Source organism: Anguilla rostrata, chromosome 10 (genome assembly GCF_018555375.3).
Source record: "Anguilla rostrata isolate EN2019 chromosome 10, ASM1855537v3, whole genome shotgun sequence".
Classification (NCBI taxonomy): Eukaryota; Metazoa; Chordata; class Actinopteri; order Anguilliformes; family Anguillidae; genus Anguilla; species Anguilla rostrata.
Window position 1 is genome coordinate 21,809,636 of NC_057942.1, and position 24,609 is coordinate 21,834,244.

Below are 24,609 nucleotides of genomic sequence, written 5' to 3' on the forward strand. Positions count from 1 at the left end.
AAACCAGCCCGTCTGGCGCCAACAACCATGCCACGTTCAAAGTCACTAAAATCACCTTTCTTCCCCATTCTGATGCTTGGTTTGAACTTTAGCAGATCATCTTGACCATGTCTACATGCCTAAATGCATTGAGTTGCTGCCACGCGATTGGCTGATTAGGTATTTGCGTTAACGGGTACAGTTTGCAGTTGAACAGGTGTACCTAATGAAGTGGCCGATGAGTGTATATCCAGCTGTATAATTGGATACAATGTAAGTCGCTCTGGATAAGAGCATCTGCAAAATGCCTGTACAACTAAACAAAGGATCGTTGAGTCAATTTTTCTTTCTTCTCTTGATTATGGAGACATTCTGTGCCCCTCATACCTGGAATGAACAAAAATACTGAAATTGAATTCCTTTGTAACACAGGGAAATCTTGTTAATTTGTATTGTAACTGTTTCAACTGATGCTTGTTATGTTTTCATACTCGGTCCGCTGGAGAAGCGGATTTGTTGCGATCCCGCTGACTGGTGGAGAGAGCACACACACCTGGGTTGTGTTAACTAATCAGTCTAACTGTTTAAAGAAAAAGTTAGTTAGGAGCGGCGACCTGAAAAGTGACCTTGCATAAATTATCAAATAGGTGATCTGCTGCAGAAAAAATGTATGTTAAAAGCTGTACATACTGTATCTGTTTATGATCAGTTAATTGACATTGATCAGCACTTGACATGGGTAGGCAATGTGATCTTTGTGTCTTTGTGTTGTGTTAGTTTATTGTTTTTGCCTGAAATCTGTGAGGGGGAAGTGTGAAGGTGTTAAGTTAATTTGTTTTCGTGTTGGTGTGGGGGCACTCTCTCTCTCTCCATGCAGTAAACAACAGCACACACCCGGAACTGCTGCATCTACCTCCCAGGGGTGTCACACCAGCGTGACATTTCTTCTCTTTCCTTCTTTAATTTTTAATTATTTTTTGGTTTTATTGTATGTCGGCACCATTGCAAATGAGGTTTCCACCGTCAATGTGTCCCCGAGAATGTTAAATACAGAATAAATATCATACCATTACTCAGTGAGATCTTTACTGTAGGGCTTTACTGTAGAAGAGTCACCTGTAAAGTGAGTGTAACAGCATGGTGCGTAATAGAGAACTGTGTATGTAGGATGCAGCGCACCTTGACTGAGTGCAAGTGGCGTAGCAGATTGCAGTACCACCCTTTCTAAAAACTGAGAAAAAGCAAAGGAACAGGTAAATGCATTTTGTCAACATTGCAAAAAACCGATCATCCCCAAAACTGATCAGCGTTACCAGAACTGATCTGAGATCTCTTCTCATTATTGTAAAGACTGGCCTGAGATCAATTCAACCCAGGAGCTGTTGAACTACACAGTTATGAACTTCTCATTTAAAACACCTTTTACAACAAATGAAAACGAAAGGAAGCTAATTCATATACCACCAAAGTAAACTGGGTTTTTTGCTGAAACAAAGAAATAAGAACAATAGAAAATAGTCCACAAGAGTTTTCATAGAAACCAAACAGTCCTCTCAAAGGGCAGTGAAAGGATCATCTTCTGATTGGATAGGAGCGTACGATTTCAATCACTGCACTCCTTCTTCATCCACATATGTTGAGGGGAACCAGCCAACCTAAACAATATACACATATAATAACAGCATATGTTATCTATCCACTCATTATTTGATAAACTCCTCAGATTGAACTAGACGCTTGGCTAACCGCTGGGGTTTCCTGCAGAGACACCTGTGACTAATAACAATAAAAACAGACAATTAATTACTTCTGCTTTGCAGATTAAAACCCTGAAAAGCGGCATGCAATTCTATGACAGAAACAGGCATTGACAGCAAGGCTGTTCCAGTGAATTACTGCATACAGGCTTTCAACAGGGAAGGAACCCATGGTCTAAATTGGCTGCCTGCTTGAGAATGGACCCACAGCTTTCTGTCTGCATTTAAAGAGGACTCCTGCAGTTTCCAGTCTGCATTAAAGAGAAACTTTGCAGTTTTATGTCGGTATTATAGAACCTTGGAGGTGAGACCCTGCGGTGAAGTCCGTAGGGCAGCCATCTCTCAACCCACGTACAAATCCCCCCTGTGAGGTCGGGGGTCCCATTCCCAGCTACTTTCTGTACTGTGATCCCATCTCTATCTGTAACCCTCTATGCTTTCCCCCATCTGAATGAAGTTAAAAAATGAAGTAGGAGGATGGACTGTCCCTCTCATTTTTTTTTTTTTTTTTTACAAAAATGGCCCATGTTGTTTCCCATATGCATAAGACAGAACCTTCAGTTTCCTGTCTGCATTACTGAGAATGATGTGCAGTTTCCTGTCTGCATTAGTGAGAATGTGTAGGTTCCTGTATGTATTAGTGAAAATGGGTAGAGTTTCCGGTCTGTATTAGATAGTAGGTGTAGGGTTTCCTGTCTGAATAAGACAGAACCTGCAGTTTCCTGTCTGCATTAGTGAGATTCAGTAGTTTCTTGTCTGCATTAGAACAGGCCCACACGGTCTGCAGCCAATCTCACCCTGCCACTGGCTTCGCCTTTCCACCAGCCCTGGTCACCACCAATTTTGCTGTAGATCTTGACTATGTCACCCTCTCTGAGGGACAGCTCCCGCAGGTCACGCACCGCAAAGTTGTACCTGGCGATCGCCGTGCCAATGGGCCGAGGGGAAAACACTGCAGACAATGTTGAACAGACAGTCTGTTATTGAATTGCCACACTGAGAACAATGCTCTTAGAGAAGAGCACATTTTTCAGCATGCATGCATGCATACAAATACACAAATACACTCTCACCACACTACACACACACACACCATTGAATTTTCCTATTTTTGCCTTTGCCCTATGATTGTGTATGAACCTAGCTACCTGACCAGTTAAATTGTAAGGGTGAGGATTATCAATCCTACAAAAATGGGAAAATTTGAGCAATAGAGGGAAAGAGAGCCAGACAAAAGAGCAGAGGAGAGAGAAGTACCTGACCAGAAAGGGGTGGAGCCTTGTGAGGAGTAGCCCTGTGGACTGTGGAAAGAGAAGCTATAGGAGGCACTGGAGGCTACAGAGTGAGAGAAAGAAAAGAAGCAGAGCTGGAAGAGTTAAAATACAAGAATCATTCCGCAACTCTTCAGAGACGAATGAATAAAACCTTGAGCAACAGCGTTTCCTACTTAGCACTGTGTCCACACTTCTCCTGTACCCCATACTCTTCTATACCCTGCATTCCAGTTACAAACAACTAACTCCCAACCCCTGTGGTCAAACAGCAGCTAATGGGGGGGGGGGGGGGGGGGTCTTACCTGGAGACCGCATACTGGAGCGAGAGTTTGACTGCTCTTGGGATTTGTAGGGGTACTGTAACGTTGTGTCCAACAGCTTGAAGCTCTCTTTTAAAGAGTGTGCCTGGTAGTACTCAACCAGCTCCTACAGCCATACGGGAAAGCGCACAATGAAATTATAACCACTACAATCCTTGCTAATCCAAGGATTTGTACACTGCAAGTGACAAACTGTAAGCATTTATAATCAGTGTTTTTCCCCTCGTTCCTCTGATTTAAAAAAGAATTTATCCTAGAACTAGATTTTTAAGAGTCAGCAAAACATCTTCATATAATGTAATAAAACCCAGTGTATTAAGTTGGAAATATGGCTCAGACTTTACTGGTGCAAACTTGATGAATCTAATTTACAAATATGAGTAAAGTCAATGGAGGACATGCTGAGGTTCACAGTCGGCAGAAACAAGCTCTAACACAGTAAACCCTAAAATAGCTAGTAGGTGCCAGAGGTAGGGCAGTACCAATATATACAAATACTCTTGCCAAACAACTATCTAAAAGTTACCTCCTACATTAAATCTTTGTACGTAACTGGCCTTGGTCAAGGATTGAGTAACAGTAAAGCACAGTCAGGAGCTAGAAGACTAATAGAGATACAGTATGCTACATTCAATATTACAAATATTCAGATGCTTCTTTTTTGAAGGGCTATGGAAGACGGTGTACTTATCGGTGAATTTAAATCATACCATTATAACAGCTACCAGCAATGTTCTCTGTTTTTTCTAAGAATAAGTCAACACGTGAATTCTCACCAAAAGGCTTTCAAACTTCTTAGCCTCAGTTATGTGGATCCAGTTGTCTTTCTCTACAACTTTAATGTGCTTCACCTCATCATTAAACCTGCAGAAAACAGACCACTGTGACTGTAGAACCCCTGAGCTTCAGGGCGTGTATACATAATGTACAAAAGGACATTAGGCATTATAAAATATGGATAGGATAGAGGAGCTCCATGAATCACAGAGTACTTGCTAATAAGTAACAGAGCAATGCTAATGGTGACTGATGGATACTTTCTGGCTATATGTCCAGAATATATTATGGTATCCAGGCAGTATAACCAGAAGGTACCCATCACCGATTACCTGTGGTGTTGGTCCATTTGTTGTTATCAACATATTCACTGATTGGTCAAAATCGCCTCTCAGGTTTGGATATAAATAAAATGACAGAATATCCTTGTGATACGTATTTTACTGTCCTTAGGTACCAGACTGTTCTTCTCTCTTATATGGGTTCCAAGCTGCCCACTCTAACTGTGTAAGTATTTGTATTGTATTGCTTAAGTATTTTGCCTCGAGTAGCAGTGGGTCACACTTCTACTGGCCAACACTGCACTTTTTGCATTTGCTGCCAAATTGTAACAAAAGTGTTGTGTGATACCTTTGTTAACACTGACATCATTATAAATTAACTAATTTTATTATTAATAAAAGTGAAACCCCAACCCCACCCTAAAGCTACTATCTAACCTTAATCCCCACATTAATGTCAGAACCAACAACCTTAAATCCTTATTCTTAACTGCCATCCCAACCCAGGCTCCTGACCATCATCCCAACCCTAAACAACCCGCCCCAAATTCTAATCCCATGCCCAAGCTGCATACTCAGACACCACTTTGCAGTGAAACAGCAGTGTTATGGTACTTCTTGCAGGCAGCGCTCTCACTTGATGCTGATGGCGAATCTCTCTGCCTCTGCCGTTCTCTCACGGATCAGGTAGGTCCCACTGCTGTGGGACTTCAGCAGGTTATCAGCTTGCTGCCTTTCCATGTTCCCCGCAAACCTGAACCAAACAAGGAACATAAAACAGATTCAGAAGAAGAGATAGTCAGAGACAGCTCCAGTGAACAGCAGCATCACAACAGCGCAATGCTCATCATATACGAAACTGATGTACATCAACGAACAATTAAAAATGTGTAACAAATGAACTAGGCATTTTTATATATTCATTAAGTTATATAGAATCATTCATATTTTCTAATAGTGGCTAAATACTTGAGCATAAAAAGGAGAAACGATTGGAATATTTTATTTGTTACTTCAACTAGAAAAGTCCTCCTTCCTCCTCAAAGTGATGTAAAAAAAATTAGAAAATGTTAAAGGAAGAAAAGTTTTTAGAAATACTATGAAACTGTTAGATGCATTTAACGGCACTTCTCTATTCCATCAGTTTATTAGACCAATCAAATGTTCTATACACAAACATAAAGTGGTGTACCACAGATATGCATTATAATCCATCTCTCTGGATGACTGACGACTGGGCGATGGCTGGAGATAAGAAAAAGCAATAAAGAAATTATAATCAGCATTGGGCAGAGTCGTAAAATCAGTATTAAAACCACTGTGGAAACTAATGACAAACGTCCAGAACCCTATACCCTGCTATGACAACTAATACTTTGCTATGACTTCATCCTAGAGGAGATTCAGACTAACTTCAACGTGCATTCCCTTGACTTAGAGTGATGAGTTTGAGTGTTTTTCAACATATGCCATCACAAGTATTCAGATGATAAGAGCAGATTTATGAAATTAATGACAAGCAATGAATTAATTAAAATGTTCAAACAATGCATATTCCTGTACTTGCATATAATCAATGAATTGCTTGAATCCAGCCCTACAGTGTGTAACAGTAAACATCTCATAGTTTGCAGATAGGAGATGTAATTTGCCATTTTAATCCCCTGACCAATCAGACACTGTATTGAGATTGGTGGGCGTGCCTTTGGATCCAAACAGGGCTTGACGTAGGAGCTGGGGAAGAAGCCAGTCTTCTGGGACTGGAAGAGCTTCCCCTGGAAGAAATAAAGGAAACACGCATTGGCTCTGTTTCCATGATAACTGCATATGAAAGTGTGCAAACAAGCCTGAGTTCAGTATCAGGACTCTTTACTTCTCTTGACTTGATTGACACAACAAAAGAACCTGAAGCACTGAGTTCTGTGCTGACTGAACCTGCTTCCACAGCACTCCTCACACACAGAGTTTAACATAACAATGGCCACTGAATAACAGAAAAAAAGGTGTAATTCATGAAAATGGACGAACACTGTCATCAGCTCGGAGAGATGGTATATATACAGTATATTTCAGGTGTGTGTGTGTGTGTACATGCATAAACTCACCTCCCACCACAAGGTGTCAGGGTCCCCCTTCAGCAACTCGATGATGTCACCAGTGTGGAAGGTGAGCACAGGTGTCCCTGGAGGAGTGGGGCTGCCGTGATAATTCTGTATTGCCACCATCTTTGGACCTTGTTACAGATAGATGCCATTTATAAAGCACCTTTCATAATCTCAAAGTTCTTTACAGTGAAGGGACATGCTCATGCTCAACCAAAACCCATGTGTAGAAAACATTTCAAATTCTTTAGGCAAAATCCTGGCCCTTCCATTGAACATACATTTGTATATCTGAGAAAATAGATACACTGCCCTTTTTTGTTTTGGATTTGATCTTGGGGAATGTTTTCATTTTTAAACTACCAATTGAGTAGCTTAACCACAATATTTAAATCCAGCTTGCAGTCCTGCCACTTCTCCACAGTGCAGCACCAGAGAGCTGTCTGTGACCTGAAACCTGACCTCTGCCTGCTAACTGAAAATTTTGCTGACGGTGCCAAAACATTTAAATATTCATAACAAAAGAAAGCCACTTTAGGGTAACATGGGGATGAGGATCTTACCTGATGTTGTCAGTCCACACTCCTGTTAGGATACATGTCATTAAAAATGTTAAATATCACAATAACAATACAACAAAGTTTTGAATTGATTCACAGTTCAGAGATGGGATAAGTTTAAAAACAAAACATAAAACAGCACTCAAAACTCAATGTGTGACACTGAACACAACAAAATATTTTAATATGCATTGAGATTTTAATATTTGAACTTACTGTATGGTGAGGACCTGAAGGCAGAAAGTGAAAGAGAGAAAGAAATAGGTGGAGGAATCAGTCCATATAAGATAGGTACTACTGCAAATAAAGGAAGTTACATTTGACCTTGACTGTATTGTTATCAGAGGTAAAGTGGTGAGACTTACTTATTTTGCAGATGGACACAGCCTCCAGGCATTCCTTATGGGCACTGGTCCCACACTTGGGGCAGTAGTACCCCTGATAGAAGATGCCCCTGAGGAGACAGGAGGGCTGCCATGATTTAAAAAAATGTTTTTGTATAATTTATTTCAATGACACAAATGCAGCTAACATAACGTTTATAACACAACAAGTACTATTATAATACAACACAAATTTCCAATATCACCACTACCAGTCATATTTAGTCAATGCCTACAAGTCATAATCCAAACAAAATTTTAATACGTTGAGTCACATTTATAATTTCATCACTCATCTTTTATCTTAAACCCTAATCCCATGCCCCATCTATATTGACACATTCAAACATTCCAACACTCATTCATTCATTCAAGTATACACATGGGACACACTAATCACAACCAACAATTAAACAAAAAAGGAAGCAAAATACAAAAGGTAAAACAAAATTTGCCATGATTCTGAGGTTGGACATTCAAGTATCTCTCCCTCTAGTGGTCAAATAGTACCCATTTCATTTGTTTAGTGATGGGCGTTTGAGCATGTGCAAGCCCGTGGCTGCGTCCCAATACATTTTCCTTGTATCTGCATTTTGTACCCTCATCTAATTCTCGCTGTCGATTTCACAAATGAGCAGAATAACACAAAAAATGGAACCACTACAAATTTACCGCACACAGAGGTAATAATTTGCATAAGTAAATGTTGATTTGACAATTGCCTCTTAATGAAGCCCCATATTGATTCAACATTGCATGCATGCAGGCTTGTGGTTTCAAAATGAGCATTTGGGGGTTGTGGGAAGTGAGGGATAATTATGGAAAGTGAGGTATTCATTGACAATTTGGGGTCTGCAGAGTAAGCAGTTCAGTTCAATCCGTCTGGACTGCTGTCAGAGGTCTGTAAATACACCGGGGGTTGCTGGTTCTGTAAGGTGCTATCATTGGCATAACTGGGCTATTTGTAGTTAGTGGTTCTTTGTAAACTAAAGCTGGCAGTATGCCCAGTAAGAAGAAGGAACTTCAGGATTGAAAACCACTGACGAACATGTCCACGAGCACTGTTGTCGGTATACTCAGTGAGAACACCGCACCGTTTAAAGTCGCTCCACGCCGCTGAGCCGTGAATAATTACGAGGCAGCTATTAACCAGGGCTGGAATTTCGCCCAGACCTCCGTCTCGCGGCTACACCATGAATGTATAAAGAGAAGGGCTACGCGAGATCACAACACAAAACAAAAAGTTTGAAGTGTTTAAAGTGGCTTTAGTTTATCTAGCTAATCAAAAGAAGAAAAAAAGGTGAATGAGATGGTACGTTCACCCTCTAAATCAGAGTAGGATGGAGAATGGAGAGTTTTGTCTGTACATTCGGCAATTGCGGAGTTTAGACGAGGGGGTCCACTTTCTCTTATTTCCGAACGTATGCTAGGCATTTTAATGACTTGCTGAAACGAGTAGCACCATTCATCAAACATGCGAGAACTCACAGAATTCCCATCTCTACAGAAGAGAGATTGGCGTTGACTCTCCATACATTAGCATGTGAAGTCTGCCCTCTGAACTCTCAACCGTGACGTAACCAACCATGTGATATTTGGACCAATAGCTGAGAAGGGGAGGTCGGAGAACATTTTCTAAAAGTTCTCCCTGGAGGCCGTCGCACACTGCACCGTGAGAACACACAACATTGCGTCTTTTTGTTCTTCAGTTGTTCTCATTGCGTCTTTTTGCTCAAAAAGTTCTACTTCTTACAAAGTATACTGCCTACTTAAATGGATTTAGTTTGTCAGTGCTTCTGTGTAAATGAGCCAGCTGTAATTTGCAGATCTGCATACATAGCTCAGCGGTATTTAGTGGTCCTGCGTAAATGGGTCAGCAGTTGATAGCGGTTCTGCATACATAGCTCAGCAGTTGTTAGCGGTTCTGCATACATAGCTCAGCAGTTGATAGCGGTTCTGCATACATAGCTCAGCAGTTGATAGCGGTTCTGCACACATAGCTAAGCAGTTGTTAGCGGTTCTGCACACATAGCTCAGCAGTAGTTAGTGGTTCTGCATACATAGGTCAGCAGTAGTTAGTGGTTCTGCATACATAGCTCAGCAGTAGTTAGTGGTTCTGCATACAAACCTCAGCAGTAGTTAGTGGTTCTGCATACATAGCTCCGCAGTAGTTTGTGGTTCTGCATAAATAGCTCAGCAGTAGTTAGTGGTTCTGCATACATAGCTCCGCAGTAGTTAGTGGTTCTGCATACATAGCTCAGCAGTAGTTAGTGGTTCTGCATACATAGCTCAGCAGTAGTTAGTGGTTTTGCATACATAGCTCCGCAGTAGTTCGTGGTTCTGCATACATAGCTCCGCAGCAGTTACTGGTTCTGCATACATAGCTCCGCAGTAGTTAGTGGTTCTGCATACATGGCTCAGCAGTTGTTAGCGGTTCTGCATACATAGCTCAGCAGTTGATAGCAGTTCTGCATACATAGCTCAGCAGTTGTTAGCAGTTCTGCACACATAGATCAGCAGTAGTTAGTGGTTCTGCATACATAGGTCAGCAGTAGTTAGTGGTTCTGCATACATAGCTCAGCAGTAGTTAGTGGTTCTGCATACAAACCTCAGCAGTAGTTAGGGGTTCTGCATACATAGCTCAGCAGTAGTTAGTGGTTCTGCATACAAACCTCAGCAGTAGTTAGGGGTTCTGCATACATAGCTCAGCAGTAGTTAGTGGTTTTGCATACATAGCTCCGCAGTAGTTTGTGGTTCTGCATACATAGCTCAGCAGCAGTTACTCGTTCTGCATACATAGCTCCGCAGTAGTTAGTGGTTCTGAATACATAGCTTAGCAGTAGTTAGCGGTTCTGCATACATAGCTCAGCAGTAGTTAGTGGTTCTGCATACATAGCTCCGCAGTAGTTAGTGGTTCTGCATACATAGCTCAGCAGTTGTTAGCAGTTCTGCATACATAGCTCAGCAGCTGATAGCGGCTCTGCATACATAGCTCAGCAGTTGTTAGCAGTTCTGCATACATAGCTCAGCAGCTGATAGTGGTTCTGCATACATAGCTCAGCAGTAGTTAGTGGTTCTGCATACAAACCTCAGCAGTAGTTAGTGGTTCTGCATACATAGCTCAGCTGTAGTTAGTGGTCCTGCATACATAGCTCAGTGGTAGTTAGTGGTTCTGCATACATAGCTCAGCAGTAGTTAGTGGTTCTGCATACATAGCTCAGCAGTAGTTAGTGGTTCTGCATACATAGCTCAGCAGCAGTTACTGGTTCTGCATACATAGCTCCGCAGTAGTTAGTGGTTCTGCATACATGGCTCAGCAGTTGTTAGCGGTTCTGCATACATAGCTCAGCAGTAGTTAGTGGTTCTGCATACATAGCTTAGCAGTAGTTAGTGGTTCTGCATACATAGCTCAGCAGTAGTTAGTGGTTCTGCATACAAACCTCAGCAGTAGTTAGTGGTTCTGCATACATAGCTCAGCTGTAGTTAGTGGTCCTGCATACATAGCTCAGTGGTAGTTAGTGGTTCTGCATACATAGCTCAGCAGTAGTTAGTGGTTCTGCATACATAGCTCAGCAGTAGTTAGTGGTTCTGCATACATAGCTCAGCAGCAGTTACTGGTTCTGCATACATAGCTCCGCAGTAGTTAGTGGTTCTGCATACATGGCTCAGCAGTTGTTAGCGGTTCTGCATACATAGCTCAGCAGTAGTTAGTGGTTCTGCATACATAGCTTAGCAGTAGTTAGTGGTTCTGCATACATAGCTCAGCAGTAGTTAGTGGTTCTGCATACATAGCTCAGCAGTAGTTAGTGGTTCTGCATACATAGCTCCGCAGTAGTTAGTGGTTCTGCATACATAGCTCAGCAGTTGTTAGCAGTTCTGCATACATAGCTCAGCAGCTGATAGCGGCTCTGCATACATAGCTCAGCAGTTGTTAGCAGTTCTGCATACATAGCTCAGCAGCTGATAGTGGTTCTGCATACATAGCTCAGCAGTAGTTAGTGGTTCTGCATACAAACCTCAGTGGTAGTTAGTGGTTCTGCATACATAGCTCAGCAGTAGTTAGTGGTTCTGCATACATAGCTCAGCAGTAGTTAGTGGTTCTGCATACATAGCTCAGCAGTAGTTAGTGGTTCTGCATACATAGCTCAGCAGTAGTTAGTGGTTCTGCATACATAGCTCAGCAGCAGTTACTGGTTCTGCATACATAGCTCCGCAGTAGTTAGTGGTTCTGCATACATGGCTCAGCAGTTGTTAGCGGTTCTGCATACATAGCTCAGCAGTAGTTAGTGGTTCTGCATACATAGCTCAGCAGTAGTTAGCAGTTCTGCATACATAGCTCAGCAGTAGTTAGTGGTTCTGCATACATAGGTCAGCAGTTGTTAGCAGTTCTGCATACATAGCTCAGCAGCTGATAGCGGCTCTGCATACATAGCTCAGCAGTTGTTAGCAGTTCTGCATACATAGCTCAGCAGCTGATAGTGGTTCTGCATACATAGCTCAGCAGTAGTTAGTGGTTCTGCATACAAACCTCAGCAGTAGTTAGTGGTTCTGCATACATAGCTCAGCTGTAGTTAGTGGTCCTGCATACATAGCTCAGTGGTAGTTAGTGGTTCTGCATACATAGCTCAGCAGTAGTTAGTGGTTCTGCATACATAGCTCAGCAGTAGTTAGTGGTTCTGCATACATAGCTCAGCAGTAGTTAGTGGTTCTGCATACATAGCTCAGCAGCAGTTACTGGTTCTGCATACATAGCTCCGCAGTAGTTAGTGGTTCTGCATACATGGCTCAGCAGTTGTTAGCGGTTCTGCATACATAGCTCCGCAGTAGTTAGTGGTTCTGCATACATAGCTCAGCAGTAGTTAGTGGTTCTGCATACATAGCTCAGCAGTAGTTACTGGTTCTGCATACATAGCTCAGCAGTAGTTACTGGTTCTGCATACATAGCTCAGCAGTAGTTAGTGGTTCTGCATAAATGGATCAACTGTAGTTAGTGGTTGTTTGTAAATTGGTCTCCTGGTTGCTCACCTCAGCAACATCTTACAGGTCTTGCAGCTGGTGTTCTTCTCAAATGTGTGCATCTGGAAATTATGATGGTTGGCGGTGGCTCTATCAGGCTTTATATTTGACCTGAGGGACAAACAAACAGACAGACAGACACATGTGAGGCCTGTTTTACAGGACTCTAAAGGAAGTGGTGAGCTGGACTCTAAAGGCAGCAGTGTGTCAGAGGACTGCATGTGAGAGTCTCAGCAATCAAAGGTTTCAGTATGGCCACTCCTTTTTTAACAAAAAACGGCAAAAGGGAAATCGAGAACACAAGCCTCTTCTGAATTGATAATTTGAGGAGACAAAACAGGTAATGAGCACAAGGCATTGTGCTGCCAATCATTATTGTTCCAGAATCCAGGTTGCAAACCAAGGGGGACTTAGCCTTTCTGATCAAAGCTCCTAGACTCGGGAACAGCCTTCTGTTAAGTGTAAGAACTGCAGTCTCTGTCTCCTCTTTCACGTCCCGCATAAAAACTCATTTTAATATTATTGGTTTCGTAAATGCTTTTTTAAATACTTTTTGTAACCTGGGATATGTCTTATTGCTATCTTTTATCGTTATTATTATTATTATTATTATTATTATTATTAATTTAATTGTGCATATTGTTGATTTTACTCCCTGTAAAGCACTTTGTGCTCTGTGCTTGAGAGGTGCTCTACAAGTGACTAAGTGTCCAGGTGATGTAGATTGCCTGGTCGGGATTTTGGCCAAGACATAGGGCAAGCCCAAATATTTTTCAAAGAATACCTTCAGATCTTTAATGACCACAGTGAATCAGACTCTAGTTTACTGTCTCACACAAAGGATGTCATATCCTATAGCATGGTTCCTGTCACTGTGGTGCATGATTGGATTTTACTTGTCTGCCCGAGTGGCCCAACAATACCACTCCAGCAGCAATCTGACTTCCATGGAACTATACAGACAGAAGCCCCCACAGTTTAACACTTTCATTATCCAGTCTAGGGGCAGTACAGTGGCTATGGATAATGGCCATGCAGTGATGCAGTGAAATTCAGAAATTTAATATGGCTCACATGGCCATTTCAAACTGTTCCATCCACTTCCTCTTCATATCCTCTGTCTTACAGAAGAACTGGAACCCCTGTTTCCCCTGCAGCTGGATCAGATAAAAACCATAGGACCACTGGAGGGAGAGAGAGAGAGAGAAAAAGTAAGAGAATGGGAGAGAGAAAGAGATATAGGAAGTGAGAGAGAGAGAGAGAGAGAGAGCGACATTTATCCTGGCAATAGAGTGCGAAAAAAGTTGAACCACGGAGTCATAGTCTCAAAGTAAACTATTCAATAGGAAGGATTTATCTCACACAGACATGCACAGTCTTCTATAGATTCAGTTAAAAAAATGGATCAGCTTACCATCTTTCCACTCGACTGAAAAAACCAAGGAAAGAGACATCCCATTATAAATAGGTCTTAACAGAGAAAGGCAACTGACAATATGAGTTGAGCAGGAAAATATATGATGCTTTATGAAACTCAAACATGTTTGAGGGTGTGTTTGTGGGTGTGCGCATGTGTATGCATGTGTGATGAGTTTTCAGTGTGTTTTCTGTGCACCGTGTGTTGAGGGGAAGCAGATTTACCTTCTTCATGTCTCTGTTGCTCGTGGGGTCATCTGTCATTTTATATGCCTGGAGCTCAATGATCTCCTTCAGCTCATAGTTATACCCTTTCCGCTTGCAGACAACCACTACCTTATCAAACAGGAAAATGTACCTGAAATACCAGAACAGTAAGCATCAAAAAGACAGTTGTCTTCCTCCATCAAATGTAGGATAGCTCACAGATGACAAACACATTCTGATCTCCAAGTGACAAGCCCAGGCCAATAACTGGGGAGAGGAGGATACTAAACTACAACATTCTTGGAACTGTGGTTACTACTGTGTCGGGACACCAAACAAATTATCACCACACTTTAGACACCGTCCAGGGGAGGGTGATCTGGATTAAAACAGTCAGGGCGGGGTTCCCTGGCTCACCTGTCCTGCTTGGTGCGGTTGATGACAGAGCACACCTTCAGCTCTCCGTCCATCTTGGGTCTTCCATATTCCTCCAGCTTCATGTGCTGCAAGGCCACAGACTGTCAATGCTTTTAGAACACAGGGACTGTCAGTGTTGGAAGGGCAGTGACCATCAGAGAGAGTCAGTGTTGTTTCGGATTGCTGAAACTAACGCTAATATTCTCCACTTTTATATGTCAATCTGGATAACAGCATTTGCTAAGTGATTATAATGCAATGTAATAGCACATGGATTGTCAGTGCTGTAAAGGCACAGAGATAGTCAGTTCTGTAAAACCAAAGACTGTCAGTTGTTATAGGACAGACACTGTTAGATGTGCAATAGCACAGGGACTGCCAGTATTCTAATATAACTAACTGCACTAAATTCTACTTACCTGAGTCTACTTGTACTTTCTATATATAGTTTGGCTATGGAATGAGCCCTGTTTTTTGACAGGACAAAGGATATTTGGTTATACTGTTATTTTTTATTTTTCTCACACATTTATGGTTTTTGGTTACTGTAGACCCCCTAATTTGGGATAGGGTCGTACAAAGCATTTGATGTTTTTCTCTGTTTCCCTCTGTTGATTAACTAATAAACGACACAAATATTTCTACATTCCTGTTTCCTATATGATTGCCTAATACTGGCTTATATTCTGTCACTTTGATTCCCGTATTATATCAGGGTACAGAGTAGATGGTGCTCTGTATTCACTGGCACCAGTGTTCTGAAATTCCATTTGATTATGACTTTTTATATTTTGGAAGGAGTAATGATTGCCTGGCACCCCTTATTGATGCCTTTGTTACTTTGCTAATCAGTAACACTACAGTTATGAGCTCAGTTAGAATTTTAGCACAAACCATCCATGATGTAACAGGCAAAGGCTTGTAAGAGCACAGTTAATATCAGTGCAGTTAAACTGTCCTCTCACCACTCCGCATTAAGACACCATGCCAGTGTTCCTTTAATGATACCACGCAGGGCACAGCGAATATTCAGTACCTGCACAGTCGTTCAACACACAGCCTGGGTGTAAATAAACATATTTAAACCTGTGTTGTGGGGCTAATTGCTCTCATGGAGGGAAACTGACAAACACAGCTACAATTTTCAATTCACACCAATTTAAATCTTGTCCTCTCTCTGGGCATTTCACTGCTCTGCTGGTGTAAATTATTCATTAGGCCCAGAAAACTGCAAAAGAGTGAAACAGCAGGGGAGTGGAGGGAGTCAGAGAGAGAGTAAAAATTTAGAAGTCTCCCCTGAGATAATCTGTACATACAACAGACACAAAGATCTTTTCAACACAACCGGTAAGTGGCGAAAGAACAACCTGGCAGCAGTAAATGGTGTTAATGAAGTTGGGGGCAAACTGGCTGCTGGGGGACTAGTTAACTCCAGACTTACCAGGTTTTCAATTGAGTCCTGAAATTCATTTATTTTCTTCAAGGTTTCGTTGTCTCTTTTCACCTCATTTATATACATAGCCAAGTCCTTCCAAAGAAAACAAGAGGAATACAAATATTAAACTAAATGTCACTCTATAATTAAGTCTCATCATTTAACTCTTTAGTCAGTTAAAAAATTCCTTCAGGTGAGGAGAGCAATTGAACCTACAGGCTATTGTACTACAACCGTTAAATATTCAAAACCACTTGGCTCCACCCTGATCTCATGGACAGCTGGACAACCTAATTACCTGCATGGCCTCCAAGGCCTCCTTCAGCTCCTGTTGTTCTGGCCTATTAACTGAGTGACTTAGTAGCTCCTGAAACAAGGACACAAAACAGCACTTGCAGTGTTAAACTCACACACACCCAGCGTTACACTCACAGTGATTATACACAGGGGTTAAATTGGGATTTGGGAGGTGGGTGGACCCTGACAAGGATATAAACCAATGAATGTCTCAGCTCAAAATAGTTGTATCTTTAATGTATCGTGCACATAATTGTAATTAAGGAAAACAATGTTATGAAAAGAATGTATACTATTGATGCAAGCTTTTACATAAAATATTTAAAGTTTATTGAGTGTCATCAATGCTGAGAATTTTTTTACCCACAAAAATAATCGGTCATCCTCCTCTTTTGTCCTCCCTTTCTTCCTCCTTTATCCATCTTTCTTAAACTGTCAAATTGAAACAAAATAAAACCAGCGGCAACTGGTGAGCTGATAATTGGTGATGCACAAAACCTTCCTTTAAACTAATCATTGATCTCAAACTGTTTTAATTAATCTTCAGTAATTAGCGAGCATACAAACGATCTGACTAAGCAATTGGAAAGGGACACACAGCTTCTTCGCATTGTGTTTGGGAGATTAAATGATAAATGCAATTTAGAAAAATCAGTTTTAATCACTAAGCAGTGGCGGAATCTTCCCCTGATTTTCCTTGAGTATCTATGCAATTAATCCACAAAATAGGCTACTCAATAGCAATACTATCATATATAGCCAGCTCTCCCCAAATAGGCAGTTTTAGTGAGTAGCCTAGGCCTTATAGCCTACATTTATTTTCATTTGCAGTACGAAATTGTGCACATTTTTAATCAACATTATTTGTGGATACATGCACTTCTTTCTCCGGCCTCAAATTCATGGTAAATATCTGAAATGCGTAGATTGTAAACAAAATTGAAGTGCAGGTTTTGTTTTTGCTGGTTATTCTGAAGCTAACATGGTAGATAACAGATTGGTGTATCTTGTTTGTTAAGTGTAGATTACTTGGTGATTAAAACTGTTTTTTAACGGATAAATTGAATTTATGATTTAATCCCCCTAACACGGTATGAAGACGCTGTGTGTTAGGCTACTTGCCATTTGATTAGTCCGATTGGCACGCTTGATAATAAAGGAAAAATTACTAATGAAAACAGGTTGATATCAATGATTAGTTTAAAGGAAAGTTTTGTGCCCCACCAATTTTCAGCTCACCAGTCGCCGCTGAATAAAACGTTATGTAGGCTATGTCGGAAATATTCAATCCTAGCTTAGCTGCTGACCAGCAACCTGCTGATTTTGCTGTAGCAATCAAAGTTCCCATTAATAGTAGCTGGCGTTCGTGGGGGCTGTTTATTCATCTCTCTTTAAAATGTTGCATAGTTGAAATTACATGTTAATGAAATGAGTTACCTACCGCGTCCGCTTCCAAACAATCAAGACAATCAACAATATTTTTCTTTCCTTGCCTGCCTATAAACGACTGTTCCTCTGAGTTTTTTTTCTTCGGATTTTTGATTGGTTGAGCGAGTAACTGGCTAGAGGGAACATGTGGACTGGAGGATACAAAAAATGGACTGGATTGTCATAGTTATTTGTAAAACTGCCGGTCAAAATGATTTATTTATTTACCATAGGTGGGTGGACGTCGTCCACCTGCGTCCACCCCCAATTTAAGCCCTGATTATACATCCACCCCTCTTTTGTCCCAGTAGCCACAGCATGCGGTCATAATTTCCTTGCTACTTCAGCGCGTCCCTGGTGTCATGTTTATGAGCACCTGCAGAGAACATCTGTGGTGTTCACCTCTCGTAGGCAACGATTGAGTTATTGCTCATTGGACCATGAACAGCTGAGTTCACAACAGGGTCTAAACTCAAAACATGCCAATGAGGGCGAGCCTGCAGCCTAAGTACAACACCTCGAGCTACAGTGAAAGCATTCCTTGGTCCCACCACGCAGGAGAGGGACACACACAGTCTCTGCTGCCTCCCTGGGAACCTGCAACCACCCATTAACAAATTACTCCCTCCCTTAATTATTTATATGTGGTGTTTAATCAATGATTACTATGTTACACGGGACATTTATTTTAGATAAGAATGGTGGCAGCCTACTTGAGCTGGTCCACAAGGAGTGCGTGTCTGTGAGAGCTGGACCATAGGAGGAGGTGTGTCTGTTTGAACTGGCACACAGGAAGGGGCGTGTCTGTTTGAGCTGGCACACAGGAAGGGCCGAGTCTGTTTGAGCTGGCAAGTCTTTTACCTTCAGCAGGAGATGGTACTTCAGAACCCTCTGCATGGGCACGACTAGTAGATCCTGTAGCTTAAACTTCCCCTCCTGCACCCTCATTGTGCATTCCTACACACACACACACACACACATGCACACACACACACTTCATTTTTTTCTTACATCACAAAAAGGAGTGGTATTGCAACCACAGGTCTATTTCAAAGGCACATGTTCAAAGAAACCAGATACTTTAATCTGGGAGCCCGCATGTTGCCACTCTGCAGTCTATAATTAGTACACTGATCAGATTACTCACTTTAATCTGTCAACCCTAAGGACGGGGCTCTGCGGTGTATGATCACCGCAGCAATTTGATTATTTGTAGTGATTTGGCAACCCATAGGATGTTTCTCTGTACGTGAGTAAGCTATGGTACAATTAGTGGGCTGTACTTCACCTCCACTTTCATCCTGAGGTCTTCCCGTGAGTTGATGAGAGTGTACAGGGTCTTCTGGGCACCTTCCATGTGACTGCAGTATTGACCATAGATCAGCAGGCTGGAGACACACAGACACAGACAAGGAGGTACAGACAGCGTCTGAGGTACGAGTGAAGCTTGAACTGACATCTGGGATATGGACAGAAAACTGAAGCACAGATGGACACACACACTCACTTATTTTGCATACAAAGTTTATAGCAAATGACCATTTATGGCTATCATTTGTTTATAGAACTATTTCTGCAGAACAGCTCTTAATTAATTAAGACTGTTGGCTATAGTTTATTATAATTGATTTAGATTTTAATTGAAACATCTGAACATCTATGTTAATTGTGCACTGTGGAGACCTCATGGGAAGATGACGCTGATCTATGGTGACACGGTGTAAGTCTCTATGCTACTAAGGAAAGAACTGTAAAAAGTCAAAGAAACAGTGTGTGTTTGTGTGTGGGTAACAGGTACTGACTGCTCCTTGAAGTCCAGGAAGATTTTTCCCAGGCCATTGCCCCCGCTCATCATGTTCATGTCAATGGCCTTCAGCAAAGCTAAGTGCACCTTGATCACCTCCTGCAGGACAAAAACGGGATCACAAACACAGGACCATAAACACCTAACTGTAAACTAAAACACATTTCTAAAAAGTAATGGTCAACTGATTGTCAAGAAAGTACAGTGACACAGGGAACACAATATGACCTAACTTCAGAAAGAAAATGCTATTATTTTCCAAAACACAAAATTATAAAACATCACTACCTCAAGATTAACAAAAACGGCTTCCATATCCTGTGGACTCAGGACCTGCTTCAGTGGAATCATATAACTCTGTGGAAAGAGTCACACACATAAGAAATGTTCCCCTGAGGTGCACGCACACACACACACACACACACACACACACAGACACAGACACAGCAATCCTTCTAATCCTCCTTAATGTATCATGCCATAATTGTGTCACCAGTCCCTTTGGGTTGCAGGTAATCTCTATGTGTCTTTCTAAGCAATAAATTCTTCAGTGAGTAGCATGTTCTTCCTGCCACACAATTGACCTTCGACCCTATAGAAGAACAGGAGTCCCCTCCCATTGTGCATCAGACCCACTTTCTCGATGTCCTCCAGGGTCTTGTAGTACTTGGCCTCTGTCTCCTGGATCTCCAGCAGGCAGCAGTTCCTCTTATCGTCCTCTGTCATGCCCATCTTCTGTTCCATGGGTTCAACATATTTCAATGAGCAAAATATGCAGAGTTTTAAATGAGGACGCATGTATGAAAACCACTAAGACAGAACAAAATACCTGTTCAATGTCAATAGCCCAGCGAGGAAATTCTGGATTCTAAACATCTTGAAGGGTCAAAATCTAGGTTGAGCGAAATTTAGACATAAATGGACTAAGCCTACCCCAATGTAGCTCAGGTTTTTACCCAGATACTGTATAGCCTGGCTACATACTAGTTGGCTAGACTGAGATTAGAGACATTTATCCATCAATGCTGCTTTAGAAAAATATAAAGTACAAATAACACAGTTCACACAGCGTGAACTTCTGAAAACATTTTGAAGTGTCACTTTCAAGAGTTAGTCAAGCCACCTGTGTTTGTGTGACACCACTTAGTGCCAGTAATGCTTTCATTCAAGACCATTAGCCAAGCAAGTGAATAAGCCTAGCAATGTGTCAAAAACAGTACTGAGTAGCCATTTACAGAAAATAAACATTTGTTCAAACATATATTTTTGCAATTATAAACAAACAACAATAAATTAACAAATAAATGAGTGGAGAAAATGCATAAATGTAATACATATACTGTATGAAAAAATACATAACATTTTGTTTTCAACATTGATGTATTTATCTGTGTATTAATTTATTTAAACATTTATTTATCATACTGTATATATGTATTTTTTCTTAATTTACTTATTTCTCTATGAAAATGAAGGATGCCAATGAAACAGAACCACTCTCATTGGAAAACATGTAAGAGATGGATCAGAAAATGACAACTAGTTCTATAGCTGAGCATTAGTGTCATTAAATCCAATCCACGTTTTCCTGCAATCAGTTATTCCCGGTTGACACATTTCAATTCCTTAGAGGAATGTATTTTAAAGCTTTCAAAAACCATATGGACATATGTTAGTGCACTCCAATCCTCCATATACAGGGCCTGGAGATTGGAGCGAGTAGGTAAGAATAACAGATCAGATTAGATGAGCAGGTCTCAAACAGAGAACAGTTGTGGGTGAGTAGGTCTGAATGAGGGAGCAACGGTAGATGTGCATGTCCAAATGAGGGAGTAGTGGTAGGTGAGCAGATACACAAATTTAACGTATTCCACTTACCTGCATGTACCTGATCTGCAGCGTTAAGAGACCAAGCTGACACTCATCAGGAGGCTGGGTATATGTTTTGGAAAGCCAACTGAGAGCCAGACCTAATCGCCCAAAATCAGTGCCTGACCTCACTAATGCTCTTCTGGCTGAATGGAAGCAAAACCCTGCAGCAATGCTCCAAAATCCAGTATAACGCCTTCCCAGAAGAGTGGAGATTGTTATAGCAGCAAAGGGTGGACCAACTCCATATTAAAGTGCATAATTTTCAATGAGCTGTTGGATGTCAGGTGTCCACATACTTTTGGCCATGTAGGGTATTTCATAGCATAAAACCAAACTTTTGTAATTTAGACAGCTAAAGAAAGACACGCTTCCTGTATTTTAATGTCAGAATTGCTTAAATCACACACACACACGCAAACACATCTTGAGCATATTGTACGTTTGACTGTAGCAGTGAAATGTGAGGGACTCTCACCATGGGCTGTCGAACCTCCACACTGATGATGTCCTCGTAGATGCCATCTTCCTCACATGGCACGCAGTCATAGATGTCATCGTCCCCGACATCATGCTCTCTGGAGGACACATAAAGAAACAGGCTGTGTGTTTGTGGGTGTGGACACTTTATTCTTTATGTGTTGGGACGTGTGTTTGAACCAGAAGAAAGCAGGCTGTAACACACTGTGGCATTCAGTCTGGTGGTGAACCGAATTGGTCTCGGCTGCGCTGGCTGGTGGAGAAAGCACATGCACCCGGGTTGCGTTAGCTAATCAGCCCAGGCGATTAAGGTGTGCTGCTCTCCACAATTTGGGGCAGTGGCTGGGAGCTCACACTGAGAGCGTGTTTCTAATTTTAATTTCGTTTTATTTTGGAGTTCTCGAGCATACAAGAAAAAGAAAGTAATCCACTACTGGAAAGTAGGAGAAGCTGGTCCAGCTAGGAAGCGGGCCAGCTACAGGCGGCACACAGGAAAGTGGTCACGTCATTTTACTTTCTTTTGTCTTTGTTATATTAGCTTGTTGTTTTAGTTTATTGTTTTTGCCTGGAACCCATGAAGGGGAACGGTGAAGGTGTCTATTTATTAAATTTCATATTTGTGTGGGTGCACTCTCTCTCTCTATGTGCCAATGGTGTTTCCCAGAACTGTCGTATCTCTCTCCCAGGGGTGTCATGCTAGCGTGTGACACACACCATACATAAGGGCTTCTTCACGTTCTTCTACCCCACAAAATCTTGCACTACCCATCCAAAGTTTTAGTACACCCACAATGTTCAAGCAATGAGAGTTAAAAAAGAAATAAACATCTTTTATTTGACAAAAAAATTATCTAAATCTTAGTTTCATCAAAATAGCCACCTTTATCAGTAATAACTGCCGAGCATATTCATTAAATTTTTTCTAAAAGGCAGCCATATGGTTCAGAAAGTTCACACCAACAGTCCTGTAGAAGTCTCCACAGATGTGCTGCTCTTGCGAGTTGCTTTTGTTTGAGCTTTGTGTCCAATTCCTCCAAAACTAGCTTGATTGTACTTATTTATGTCACTATCCTGTGAAGTAAAAGTTACTTTTTAACTTCTGGCTATTCATTTCTTAAGATCAGCTGGGAGGACAGACGCACCAACACCAGCATCCTGGAGGAGGCCAACATCCCCACCATCACTGCCACCATCGCCCAACACCAGCTGAGATGGACTGGCCATGTTATCCGTATGCCTGACTCGTGCCTGCCAAAACAAGTCCTATACTCCCAGCTCCTTGTAGGACGATGTGCCCCAGGAGGTCAGAAGAAAAGGTACACGGATAACATCAAAGCAAACATCAAAAAGTGCCACATAGATCTTAGCACCTGGGAGACCTGGAGAAACATAGTCTGTAAAGGAGCTGCACTCTATGACAACGACCTCCGCTGTGCTGCACAAGACAAGCGCAGACTCAGAAAGGAGAGAGCTTCCACCAAAAACGCTACTACCACTCACCCCTGCCCACACTGCACCAAAATATGTGGTTCCAGGATCGGCCTCTTCGCCTACCTGAAGATCCACAAGGACCCTGAAGGAGGACAGTCATACTCGACCCCGAGTGATCGCCGATGATGATGATGATGATGATTCATTTCTTACCTTATGCCATTTGAGGTCATTGACAGAAGGTAAACTGTTTAAAGTTCAAAACACACAGTACTAAAACATGAGGAAAGTGTACTAAAACTTCTGATCGGTGGTACACATGGCACTTCAGCTCTACTCATTTGCATTTTACAAGCTGTAGTACTGTAGTACTAGGGGTACCAACAGTCCTGTATTTTCTGGGACATCCCATATTTCAACAAAACATGGTACAGCCCGTACTGTGTGACAGAAGTAATGTAATCATGAAAAGAGTAGCATAACATCATTTTAATTCCAGGGTCATAGAGGACGTGCATTAAGGACGTGCAGATGACTAAGTACACAGTGCTAACACACTTAATGTGAGTGAGAGACTCAGAAACAGGCCTGGAAGGATATATATATATATATATATATATATATATGTGTGTGTGTGTGTGTGTGTATATATATATATATATATATATATATATATATATATATATATGTATGTAAGTATGTATATATGCAGATTTATACAACGGCTCATTGGTCCAAGGGTGGGAATTCATTCTCAGTAAAGGGACACCTCGGCCTTTTAACAATTCTAAAATCAATGCGCTACAAAATCCAGCATTCTAAAGCTGTTAAAACAGCAATATTCTTTACATTTTCAATTGTTGTTACATCGCCATCCCTTTTAATTGATCAATTTCACAATTAATGGCAACGATGAATCACATTTCTAGTTACTGTTGCTAGCTCTATTTAGGGTTGCCAATCATCCAACAAAATACAGAATCATCCCTTATTTGGACAGTAGAATAGGCATTCCGTATTTAACTCATGGCTATGGGACGCATGCGATTTCAGCTGATTAAGAAAAAAAAAATCAATTAATATTAAAGTAACTATACATAGTCATTGTTGGTAACCCACCGTATAAGTGGAATAAATCCCTCCGGGCTGTCCCGTTATTGGAAAATAATGTACTTCGGGGCTGGTTACCGCCCCCATCGTACATTATTTTCCAATAATGGGACAGCCCATTGTGGTTTATTCCTTACACACACACACACATATATACACACTCACCGGCCACTTCATTGGGTACACCTGTTCAACTGCAAACTGTACCTGTTAACGCAAATATCTAATCAACCAATCATGTAGCAGCAACTCAATGCATTTAGGCA

At 41.4% G+C, this 24,609-nt stretch overlaps 1 protein-coding gene across 3 annotated transcripts in view; it reads right to left on the minus strand.

Moving 5' to 3' along the window:
* Positions 1-1,059: 1,059 nt before the first annotated feature.
* The window catches only part of LOC135233737 (guanine nucleotide exchange factor VAV2-like), a 168,140-nt gene continuing 144,590 nt past the window's right edge, over positions 1,060-24,609 (minus strand). Inside the window, exons 5-29 of one of the 3 annotated variants that reach the window (XM_064297559.1) lie at positions 21,801-21,900; positions 20,090-20,188; positions 19,742-19,810; positions 19,452-19,552; positions 18,938-19,037; positions 18,511-18,606; positions 16,223-16,291; positions 15,931-16,017; positions 14,490-14,575; positions 14,091-14,223; positions 13,864-13,878; positions 13,524-13,633; positions 12,459-12,560; positions 7,416-7,504; positions 7,267-7,280; positions 7,054-7,075; positions 6,494-6,621; positions 6,092-6,163; positions 5,581-5,633; positions 5,026-5,142; positions 4,107-4,194; positions 3,313-3,436; positions 2,994-3,071; positions 2,534-2,688; positions 1,060-1,634 (exon numbers count right to left, since the gene is read on the minus strand). In XM_064297559.1, the coding sequence (XP_064153629.1) occupies positions 1,587-1,634; positions 2,534-2,688; positions 2,994-3,071; positions 3,313-3,436; positions 4,107-4,194; positions 5,026-5,142; positions 5,581-5,633; positions 6,092-6,163; positions 6,494-6,621; positions 7,054-7,075; positions 7,267-7,280; positions 7,416-7,504; positions 12,459-12,560; positions 13,524-13,633; positions 13,864-13,878; positions 14,091-14,223; positions 14,490-14,575; positions 15,931-16,017; positions 16,223-16,291; positions 18,511-18,606; positions 18,938-19,037; positions 19,452-19,552; positions 19,742-19,810; positions 20,090-20,188; positions 21,801-21,900 (2,155 nt within the window). In that variant the 3' untranslated portion in view covers positions 1,060-1,586. Of the gene's footprint in view, positions 1,635-2,533; positions 2,689-2,993; positions 3,072-3,312; positions 3,437-4,106; positions 4,195-5,025; positions 5,143-5,580; positions 6,164-6,493; positions 6,622-7,053; positions 7,076-7,266; positions 7,281-7,415; positions 7,505-12,458; positions 12,561-13,523; positions 13,634-13,863; positions 13,879-14,090; positions 14,224-14,489; positions 14,576-15,930; positions 16,018-16,222; positions 16,292-18,510; positions 18,607-18,937; positions 19,038-19,451; positions 19,553-19,741; positions 19,811-20,089; positions 20,189-21,800; positions 21,901-24,609 lie in introns of those variants that run through there. The other 2 variants (XM_064297557.1, XM_064297558.1) reach the window with 2 other exon arrangements.